The 12,926-nt window shown below is 24.5% G+C and overlaps 1 protein-coding gene and 1 pseudogene across 1 annotated transcript; one reads left to right on the top strand and one right to left on the bottom strand.

Moving 5' to 3' along the window:
* Nucleotides 1-3,389: 3,389 nt before the first annotated feature.
* Nucleotides 3,390-4,507, top strand: LOC134745838 (NADH-ubiquinone oxidoreductase chain 5-like; annotated as a pseudogene).
* Nucleotides 4,508-7,170: 2,663 nt separating this feature from the next.
* Nucleotides 7,171-10,571, bottom strand: LOC134745839 (cytochrome c oxidase subunit 1-like). The gene is given in 3 exon segments (XM_063679929.1): nucleotides 7,171-9,360; nucleotides 9,362-9,419; nucleotides 10,561-10,571. Coding segments are annotated over 3 exon segments (1,515 nt in total). The 3' UTR covers nucleotides 7,171-7,914.
* Nucleotides 10,572-12,926: the final 2,355 nt, after the last annotated feature.

Raw genomic sequence — 12,926 nt, forward strand, 5'->3', positions numbered from 1 at the left:
AGCGGCACTTATTCTTCGATTTATGATTGATGAAAAGAGTTTATAAACCGCTGGTAATAAACTTATTGGCCTGTAATTTGAGATGTTTTTAGGGTCTCCTTTCTTGTAAATTAGGATTATATTAGATTCTGTCCATTGAGATGGTATAGCAGCGGTTTCAATTATGCGATTAAATAAAGTTGATAGCGGTAGAGCTAAAATATTGCTTGCTGTCTTGAGAGCTTCATTGTTGATTTGATCTACACCTGGACTCTTGTCACTTTTTAGGCTTTTAATTGCGTTGATTACCTCAAGTTCAGTGATGTCTTCTGCTTTCTTCTTATTATGTGGTGTTGATACACTATCAGTTTGGTTCCTGTCAGTTTTTTCGCTGTATAAGTCTCTGTAAAATGCTGTTGCCACTTCTATAATGTCGGTTCGTTTGTGTGATGCCTTTCCCGAAGAATGGAGTTCCCCAATCCATGTTTTGTTCTGTGTTAGTTCTCTGTATGCTTTTTTAGTACTTCCCGCCTGTGTTATGTGCTTCATAATGGTCTTCTTTCTGTACTCTGCATAATCTTTTTTTATGTACTTGCTAATTAATTTGTACAGGGCACATAGTTCATTTTTTTCGCTGCGAGTCTTGTTTTTGGTTTTATGCAATGTTCTTCTTCTGTCCATAAGGTTTACTGTGCGTTTTGATAATACCTCGTGTTCATTTTGACTTTTATTGACTGTGTGAGCTTCTCTAAGGCTTTGATTAATAACACCGATTAGCATATTATACTGTTTTTGGACACATTTTGTTTCCTGTCTGTTGGGCAGATATGCTGATAGTAGTTTTCTATATTGGGTTGTTTCTTTTTCGTTTTTTAGTGTTATAATTGGGTTATTTGCAAAGCTGGATCTGCATTTCTTAGTGTTAGGAAGTGATACACTAGCTCTAACAGGTCGGTGATCTGAAGGAAAGTCCACATTTAGTATTTCTATATTTTGAAATAACTCTGGGCGATTAGATAAAATATAGTCTATCAAGTTATCATAATCATTTAAAACTATTTCTGAAACAAATATATAGCAAATATCCCGTTTACAATACATAATACAGGGTGGGCCAGTGATAAATTAACTTTTCATCTCGACCTCTTTCGTTATTTATGACATATAGGCAATTGAGAAAGATGTCATTTAATAGAAAAAAAAGATTTTTTTATTCAAAATGGTGCCTTACACGGGGGAGCAGCGAGCGTTTTGTATTGAAGCCTTTTTTGAAAACAATCGTTCTTATGTAACTGTTCGTCGGCGTTTTCGACTTAAAATTTATTGAATTTTTTTAATGCATTTTTCATTGGCCCACCCTGTACTTATCATTATCAATATTTTCATTTAAAAGTTAAGCCGCTTATACATTTTACACAAGCCATTAAAAAGAGGCACAAAACAAATGTTACGCAAAAACGATGGGTCCCCGGGGTGACGCTGCGTCATCGTTGAATTTAAAGTTAGTTAACAATTTACTGTACCTACAACAAAATTCAACCAAATGAGGTTTTGGCAACATTTAAGCTTAAATAAATATTAGAATACATGTAACTTTCCCCTAATATTTTAAATTTTATCCCCATTTGAATCCACGCGTTAATTTTTTTGATTAAAAAGTAATATGTTTCAAGCAACTCGCAAACTTAATGATAACTTTCACCCGAAAGCTTAAATTGCTATCGCTTAATTGACTGGCATACAGAATACATTAGTGTACAGAAGGATATCAAATGAAACAATCACATCACCACGCAGCATTACGTGCGGAAAACATTTCTCCCTAACGCGGAAAAAGGGCATTATCGCACGTTCGACGCGTAGAGATTAATCGGCTTAAGGTCGGACTCCATCTATTATTTCATAGCGATAAGAGTGTGGAGGCCTTTAATTCATTTGTTGGCTCAGGGCATTAATACACTAGCTTTTTCCCGCGACCCGATGCCTGTAGCAATGTAGTACAGTTGCAGGACATTCTTAAAATTTCTGAACATTTTTGGAAACTTTCCCGTTTAGAATATAACATTTAAAACTTTCGCGGTTTAAACACATATTAAATCACATTTAGAAACGGGTCTATCGCGAATTTATTTTGTTACCTTTATTTACCGACGTTTCGACACAGGTTCTTCTTCTTCTTTTAAAATTATGGCTTCAGCCCAGTGGGACTATTTCGCCAGTATCAAGGTATTGAGAGGTTTACAAACGACAAAAATTGTACGGTTGTACAAGACAGTGTACGGTGATTTGTTAGCTCTTGTAAATCGATAGCTAGTCTTTACAAGAAGCACGTGGACTACCGGCCGTTGACTCCAAGATGGTGGTTAAACGCGCTTCAAAATTAATTCTCCATTTACTGCACACTACCACATTAGTTTACTGTATAATAAGCTATCGATATTACACTTTAAACAATATTAATAAGCAAAAAACAAAGTAATTAATCACGATGCTAACTATCAAGATGGCGCTCGAACCGGAAGTCCTGAGTCTTAATAAAAAAAATTTAATTAATAAACTCTGATACACAAGATACAATAATTAAAATTTACTTTTTTAATAATTCACTTTTCACATATTTCAAATTTCTTTCACAATACTAATTTATTATAAATTAAATAATTTTTTCTTTATAAAATACTTTAACCCCCATTATCATATTATATATATTAAAATTATTTTTATTATAAATCTATATACTAATTTTCCCCCATTCAAATTAAATAAATAATATTATCTTTTCAATGTAAATGAAATGCTTAATTCTTTTCATTTGTTTTTTAAGATTTTTTTTTTTATTTTTTTTTAGAATAATAAATTTTTTATTTATAGTTTATTTTATTTACAATAATATAATTATTTTTTTAGAATGGGAAATTATTTCTTTTAATTCTAATATAATTGTTATATCAATTTTATTAGATTGAATATCTTTATTATTTATAATATTTGTTTCTTTGATTTCTTCTGTTGTGATTTTTTATAGAAAGAGATATATACATTCTGAAAGGAATTTAAATCGTTTTATTATTTTAGTTTTATTATTTGTTTTTTCTATGATTTTATTAATTATTAGACCAAATATAATTAGAATTTTTTTAGGGTGGGATGGTTTAGGATTAGTATCTTATTGTTTAGTAATTTACTATCAAAATGTAAAGTCTTATAATGCTGGTATATTAACAGCTCTTTCTAATCGAGTCGGGGATGTTTGTATTTTAATTTCTATTTCTTGAATAATAAATTATGGAAGTTGAAATTATATTTTTTATTTAAATTTTATATCTGAGGATTTTTCTATGGGGATAGTTGGGGTTATAATTATTATGGCTGCAATAACAAAGAGAGCTCAAATTCCTTTTAGATCTTGATTACCTGCAGCTATAGCTGCTCCTACTCCTGTTTCAGCGTTAGTGCATTCATCGACTTTAGTTACAGCTGGAATTTATTTATTAATTCGATTTAATAATTTATTATTAGATTTATTTATATTAAAAATTTTATTATTATTATCTGGTTTAACTATATTTATAGCTGGTGTTACTGCGAATTATGAGTTTGATTTAAAAAAAATTATTGCATTATCTACTTTAAGACAATTAGGGTTAATAATAAGAATTTTAAGAATAGGTTTACCAGATTTGGCATTTTTTCATTTATTAACTCATGCTATATTTAAGGCTTTATTATTTATATGTGCTGGTGTAGTTATTCACATAATAAATAATATTCAAGATATTCGTTATATAGGGGGAATTAGATATTATTTACCTTTTACTTCTTTATGTTTAAATATTTCTAATATGGCTTTATGTGGGATTCCCTTTTTAGCTGGGTTTTATTCTAAGGATATAATTTTAGATATAGTTTCTATGAGATATTTAAATATATTTGTTTTTTTTTTATATTATATTTCTACTGGTTTAACTATATATTATAGATTTCGTTTGATAATATATTTAATAATTAATGATTTTAATTTATTAAGAGTTTATAATTTATATGATGAGGATTTTACAATATTAAAAAGTATATTTACTTTATTATTTATAAGAGTTGTAAGAGGAAGATTTTTAAGATGAATAATTTTTTCATACCCATATATAATTTATTTATCTTTTAATATGAAAATAATAGTTATTTATGTAAGTTTATTGGGTATATTGATGGGTTATTTAATTAGAAATATAAAAATTTATTCTTTAAATAAATTTTTATGTACTTATACTTTAAGAAATTTTTTAAGATTAATGTGATTTATACCTAATTTATCAACTTATGGTTTAAGATATAATTTTTTAAATTTTGGTCAAAATTTATTAAAAATTGTTGATATGGGATGAAGAGAAATATATAGAGGTCAGGGAATATTTTTAATTTTAAAGAAATATTCTATTTTTTACTATTTTTATCAAATAAATAATTTTAAAATTTATTTATTTAGATTTGTTTTATGAATAATTATTATATTATTTATTTTATTTATTTATTTAAATAGCTTATATATAGAGCATGATATTGAAGATATTAGGGAGATTTTTAATCTTTAGATAAAATATTTATAAAAAAAAGTTAATTTTTATTTTTACAATGAAAATGTAATGTTTTATTTAAACTATATAAATAGAAATAATAATGGAATTTAACCACTAAAAATTAAGTTAGCAGCTTAATTTTAATATTTTTATTTCTTTAATTGGAAATAAAATTTCAATTTTATCATTAACAGTGATATACCTCTATTTGGTTTCAATTAATAATATAAATAAGGAGTTATTTAAACTCTATCTTTTAAGTCGAAATTAAATGCATTATTGTTTCTTATTTTTAAGATAAAATAGAAATTTAATATTTTTTGATTGCAAATCAAATGTTTTTTTTAAACTATTATCCTAAATATATTAATATATATATATATATATATATATATATAATGTTTATATAATTATAGTATTAATTAGTTCATTTTAATATATTTTGATTTCATTCATGATAAAGTCCTAAAATTAAGATAAATATGAAAAAAAATCTAATTTTTGTTCAAATAATTAGGTTTACATGTGTGAATGTGGCAATTATGGGGAAAATTAAAGCAATTTCTACATCAAAAATTAAAAAAATAACTGTAATTAGAAAAAAATGAAGGGAAAAAGGAATACGGGCTGAAGATTTTGGGTCAAAACCACACTCAAATGGGGAGGATTTTTCTCGGTCAGTAAATGATTTTTTAGATAAGATTACTGATAAAAATATTATAATATTCGCTAAAATGATAAAAATAATTGAAATTAATATTATTATAATAATTATTTATATTAACAAATAATTAAACTTTTTGATTGGAAGTCAAATATACTAAATATATTATATAAATAGTTAATTTCCTCATCAATAAATAGAGATGTAAAGGAATAATCATACTACATCTACAAAATGTCAATATCAGGCAGCAGCTTCAAATCCAAAATGATGGTTACATGAAAAATGATTATTTATATGTCGTATTAAACAAATAAATAAAAAAATTGTCCCAATTATAACATGAAGTCCATGAAATCCTGTGGCCATAAAAAAAGTTGATCCATAAACTCTATCTGCAATAGTAAAAGGTGCTTCAATATATTCATAAGCTTGTAAAATAGTAAAATAAATACCTAATATAACCGTAATAAAAAGACCTTGAGTAGTTTGGGTAAAGTTATTTTCTATTAAAGCATGATGTGCTCAAGTTACTGTAATTCCTGAAGTAATTAAAATAATAGTATTTAATAAAGGAATTTGAAATGGGTTAAAAGGTATAATTCTTATAGGTGGTCATATTATACCAATTTCAATGTTTGGGGATAAACTTCTATGAAAAAATGCTCAAAAAAAGGAAATAAAAAAAAAAACTTCTGAGATAATAAATAAAATTATCCCTCATCGAAGTCCTTTTGAAACTAAAATTGTATGTTTACCTTGTATAGTACCTTCTCGACAAATATCCCGTCATCATTGATATATTGTTAGAATTGTAATAATATATCCTAGAATTAATAAATTTATATTAAAATTATGAAATCATTTTACCATACCTGTTACTAAAGTTAAAACTCCAATAGCTCCTGTTAAAGGTCATGGTCTATAATCTACTAAATGATAAGGGTGATTGTGGTGTGTTGTCATTGGTTGTTTAATTAATTAACTTCACTAGCATAGAGATTTCTTAGGATTGAGATTACATATGATTGAATAATAGCGACAGCTGACTCTAAGATTATTAATAATATTTGAATTACCACTAAGACAATAATAAAATAAGAAGCTATATAAGGTCCAGTTCCTCTTAATAAAGTTATTAATAAATGACCTGCAATTATATTTGCTGTCAATCGAACAGCTAAAGTTCCAGGTCGAATAATATTACTAATAGTTTCAATTAAAACCATAAATGGTATTAAAATACTAGGAGTTCCTTGGGGGATTATATGAGCAAATATATGTTGAGAGTTGTTAATTCACCCATAAAATATAAATCTTAATCATAGTGGGAGAGAAATAGATAATGAGAGGGTTAGATGACTAGTACTTGTGAAAATATAGGGGAATAATCCTAAAAAATTATTGAATAGGATAAATGAAAATATTGAAACAAAAATAAAAGTTGATCCATTTAATCCATTAGTACCTAGTAATGTTTTAAATTCTTTATGTAGTGTATTTAAAATAATGTTTCATAAAATTATAAATCGATTAGGGATTAATCAAAATGAATAAGGAATAAATATTAAACCAATTAATGTTCTAATTCAATTAATTGATAGGTTAAAAAAATTAGTTGTTGGATCAAAAATTGAAAATAAATTATTTATCATTTTCAATTGAAATTTTTTAAAGGTGTTTTTTTATTATTTTCTATATTATTTATTTTTAAGTTAAAAATATAATAATTTAAAATATTGAATAAGATAAAAACACAAATAAAAAAAAAGAAGGAGATTATTCAATTAATTGGTATTATTTGAGGGATAAAAGAATATTACTAGAGTAATAATTTAAATTTGACATATTTATGTTATTGGGATTTAACTAATTCTTTATTTCATTAGAAGTAATTGCTAATTTACTATAAAATGGTTTAAGAGACCAGTACTTGCTTTCAGTCATCTAATGAAGAATAATTATTAACTCAATTAATAAATTTTTTAATTGAAATACTTTCAATTATAATAGGTATAAAACTATGATTTGCTCCACAAATTTCAGAACATTGCCCATAAAAAATTCCAGGACGATTAATAAAAAAATTAGTTTGATTAAGTCGACCTGGGTTAGCATCTACTTTTACACCTAATGAAGGTACTGTTCAAGAATGGATAACATCTGTTGCTGTAATTATAATTCGAATTTGGTTATTTATAGGAATAACAATTCGATTATCAACATCTAATAAACGAAAATTATTATTATTTATTTCATTTTGGGGAATTATATATGAATCAAATTGAATATTGTGAAAATCTGAATATTCATAACTTCAATATCATTGATGACCAATAGATTTTAATGTGATTAAGGGATTATTTAATTCATCTAATAAGTACAGAAGACGTAAAGAAGGTAAAGCGATGAAAATTAAAGTAATTGCTGGTAAAATTGTTCAAATTAATTCAATTATTTGTCCTTCTAATAAAAATCGATTAATATAGGAATTAAAAAATAAGCTAATTATTAAATATCCAACTAAAATTGTAATTATAATTAAGATAATTAATGTATGATCATGAAAAAAAATAATTTGTTCTATTAATGGAGAAGCTCTATTTTGAAGATTAAAATTAGATCAAGTTGCCATTTCTAAAAAAAGGATATTCCTTTATAAATGGGGTTTAAATCCATTACATATAATCTGCCATATTAGAAATTTCTTAAAATAGGTAATTCGCTATAAGAATGTTCTGCTGGTGGAAGATTTTGGTATCATTCAATAGAGGAGTTTATATTTAATGGGAATAAAATAATTCGTTTTCTAATCATAGATTCTCAAATAATAATTAATATTAATATTGTTGCAATTAAAGAAATATAAGATCCTAATGAAGAAATAATATTTCATGAAGTATAGGTATCTGGATAATCAGAATATCGTCGGGGTATGCCAGCTAATCCTAAGAAATGTTGGGGAAAAAATGTTAAATTTACCCCAATAAATATAGTGAAAAATTGAATTTTTAATAAATAGGGATTTAATGATAATCCGGTAAATAATGGATATCAGTGGACAAATCCTCCTATAATGGCAAATACAGCCCCTATAGAGAGAACATAATGAAAATGGGCTACTACATAATAAGTATCATGGAGAGTAACATCAATTGAGGAGTTAGCTAAAATAACACCTGTTAAACCTCCTACTGTGAATAGAAAAACAAATCCTAAACTTCATAATATAGATGGTCTATAATTAATTTGAGTACCGTGAAGAGTGGCTAATCAACTAAAAATTTTAATTCCTGTAGGAACAGCAATAATTATTGTAGCTGATGTAAAATAAGCTCGAGTGTCAATATCTATACCTACTGTAAATATATGATGTGCTCAAACGACAAATCCTAATAAGCCAATTGCTAATATGGCATAAATTATCCCTAAGCATCCAAATGTTTCTTTTTTTCCTCTTTCCTGAGAAATAATGTGGGAAATTATACCAAATCCCGGTAAAATTAAAATGTAGACTTCAGGATGACCAAAAAATCAAAATAAGTGTTGATAAAGAATAGGATCACCTCCACCAGCAGGATCAAAAAATGAGGTATTAAGATTTCGATCTGTTAAAAGTATGGTAATAGCACCTGCTAATACTGGTAATGAGAGAAGTAGTAAGAGGGCAGTAATACCTACAGCTCATACAAAAAGGGGTATTTGATCTAGTGATATATTATTAGGTCGTATATTAATAATAGTTGTAATAAAATTAACGGCTCCTAAAATTGAAGAAATTCCAGCTAAGTGAAGAGAAAAAATGGCTAAATCTACAGATCTTCCTCTATGAGCAATATTTGATGAAAGTGGGGGATATACTGTTCATCCTGTACCTGCTCCATTTTCTACGATTCTACTTGAAATTAAGAGTATAATAGATGGGGGTAATAATCAAAATCTTATATTATTTATTCGGGGAAAAGCTATATCTGGGGCACCTAATATTAGTGGTACTAATCAATTACCAAATCCACCAATTATAATAGGTATTACTATAAAAAAAATTATAATAAAAGCATGAGCAGTTACAATAGTATTATAAATTTGATCATCACCAATTAAGGATCCAGGATTTCCTAATTCTGCACGAATAAGTAAACTTAAAGAAGTTCCTACTATTCCAGCTCAAATACCAAAAATAAAATATAATGTTCCAATATCTTTATGATTTGTAGAATATAATCATTTTCGCTAATAAAATGGCTGAGAATAAGCGATAAATTGTAAATTTATTAACGAGAAAGTTTCTCTTTTATTATAAAATGGGTCTTATAGTTAAAATATAATATAAAATTGCAAATTTTAAGATGGGATAAACTCTAAGGCTTAAAGAAATTTTTCTTTATAAATAATTTTGAAGATTATTAGTTTTAATTAACTTAAAACCTTATAAGTAAAAAAAAGTTCTAGTAATTATTCCTAATAAGGAAATTATTCTTAAAAAATTAATAAAAAATAAAGAATTATTTTTAATTTTAATTTTAAATCATTTTAGTTTTAAATAATTGAATATTAAAGAAGAGTAAATAATTCGGATATAATATAATAATATAATTAATCTTATTATTACAAAAATAAATGTTAAAATGAAAAAATTATTTTTTAATATAAAATTAATTACTATTCATTTTGGGAAGAATCCAATAAATGGCGGTAATCCACCTAATGATAAAAAATTAATTATAAGAGATATTTTAATTAAATTATTGAAATTGATGATAAATAATTGGTTAATAAAATAAATATTGAATATAAAAAATATTATGCATAATAATCTATTTAAAAATCTATAAAAACAAAAATAAAACAATCATAAATTTTCTCTAATTATAATTGATGATAATATTCATCCTAAATTATTAATTGATGAAAAAGCTATTAATTTACGTAAAGAAGTTTGATTTAATCCTCCAATAGCTCCAATAATTACATTTAAAATTAAAATAATAATTAAAAATTTATTATGAAAATAATATGATAATAAAATTATGGGGGAAATTTTTTGTCATGTTATTAAAATAAAACAATTTAATCAAGATAAACCTTCTATAATATTGGGAAATCAAAAGTGAAAGGGGGCTGAACCTATTTTTATTAATAAAGTTGAATTTATTATAATAGATACAATATTTATTTCTAAATTTATAAATAATATTTTTATAAGAATAATAAATAGGAAATTGATTGATGCAATAGATTGGATGAGAAAGTATTTTAAGGATGCTTCAGAAGAAAGTAAATTTTTTGAGTTAGAAATAAGGGGGATAAATCTTAATAAGTTAATTTCTAATCCAACTCAACATCCAAACCATGAATTGGAGGAAATAGAAATTAATGTTCTAAAAAATAAAATAAACATAAAAAATATTTTATTTAAATTTAATAAATAAAAAATATAAAATAGAAATTTAAATTATTTCAAAAAGAATTCAAGTTCTTTATGGGTATATTTTAGTGTATGATGCACAATAATTTTTGATGTTATTAGATATAGTTTGATTCTATAAAATATAATAAAGGTAGAATTCTACATAATTTATCCTATCAGAATAATCCTTTTTTTCAGGCACTTTATTTTTTAAAAAAAAGGGATTTCCTTCATATTTGGGGTATGAACCCAAAAGCTTAATTTAGCTTATTTTTAATTTTTTTTTTAAAGAAAAATTATTAGAAATGGTTCAAGAATTATAAATATAATTAATTATTTATTTATAATATTTTAAAAATATTATTAATATTATTAATATTATTAATATTATTAATATTATTAATATTATTAATATTATTATAATTAAATATTTATTTATATTATTATTATTATTAAATATTTAATAATAATATAATATATAGGTATTTATATGAATATATAAAATTTAATTTTTTACGTTAATTTATAAGATTTTAAATGGCGAATGTAATTTTCAATATAGATATTATTATGAAAAAAAAAGAGATTATTAAATATTTATTAATATTATTATAATTAAATATTTATTATTATTATTATAATTAAATATTTATTTATATTATTATTATTATTGAATATTTAATAATAATATAATATATAGGTATTTATATGAATATATAAAATTTAATTTTTTACGTTAATTTATAAGATTTTAAATGGCGAATGTAATTTTCAATATAGATATTATTATGAAAAAAAAAGAGATTATTAAATATTTATTAATATTATTATAATTAAATATTTATTATTATTATTATAATTAAATATTTATTTATATTATTATTATTATTAAATATTTAATAATAATATAATATATAGGTATTTATATGAATATATAAAATTTAATTTTTTACGTTAATTTATAAGATTTTAAATGGCGAATGTAATTTTCAATATAGATATTATTATGAAAAAAAAAGAGATTATTAAATATTTATTAATATTATTATAATTAAATATTTATTATTATTATTATAATTAAATATTTATTTATATTATTATTATTATTAAATATTTAATAATAATATAATATATAGGTATTTATATGAATATATAAAATTTAATTTTTTACGTTAATTTATAAGATTTTAAATGGCGAATGTAATTTTCAATATAGATATTATTATGAAAAAAAAAGAGATTATTAAATATTTATTAATATTATTATAATTAAATATTTATTATTATTATTATAATTAAATATTTATTTATATTATTATTATTATTAAATATTTAATAATAATATAATATATAGGTATTTATATGAATATATAAAATTTAATTTTTTACGTTAATTTATAAGATTTTAAATGGCGAATGTAATTTTCAATATAGATATTATTATGAAAAAAAAAGAGATTATTAAATATTTATTAATATTATTATAATTAAATATTTATTATTATTATTATAATTAAATATTTATTTATATTATTATTATTATTAAATATTTAATAATAATATAATATATAGGTATTTATATGAATCCTTCCTCACACAGACACAGGTTTCACTGGTCGTGGTCGCGGCTAACTGACGTCCCAGCAAAATGTCAAAACAGAGATTTGTGTGACTACCCCACGAAAAGTGCATTTAAAGTTCGAGGTCACATTTTCAAACCACCCACTACACATAAAAGTTAATTATTGTCAATAGTCCGACACACAACACTCACAACATCCGCGCACACATCCGAAGATAGATCCCTCGGCTTTAACTTCTGGATCACTGGTCCCCAAGTTGCCGATAAGTTAAAACCATCTTCCCTATTAAAATTTCTGGGGTGCTTCTTGATTTCAATCGCTTCTCGCACAACTCGAGGATAATAATGGCGTTCAGTGGAGACAACTTTTGGTTTATGAAGCTCAATCCAGTGATTTGCGCCGCATGTAAGTAGATGTTCGGCGATCGCGGACTTGTTTACTTGGCGATTTTTTACTGACGCTATGTGTTCTCTCTTGCACACTTCGTTTGGTTTGACCAATGCACGTTTCCCGTTTAGATTAGGGATATATGTTCTCTGTTGACGAGTGTTTCATTAGTCCAACAGCACCAGGCCCCTATTTCACCACGGTGACAGGTGCGACAATTGTCGACATCGCTGTTGCTGACGTCACAGGCCTCCATGGGCTAGGTTACCGATTACCATTGGGCGGGCCGTATTCCTGTTTACCACTATCATTGTATTATTTAAAAAACT

This window comes from Cydia strobilella, chromosome 12 (assembly GCF_947568885.1).
Source record: "Cydia strobilella chromosome 12, ilCydStro3.1, whole genome shotgun sequence".
NCBI lineage: Eukaryota > Metazoa > Arthropoda > Insecta > Lepidoptera > Tortricidae > Cydia > Cydia strobilella.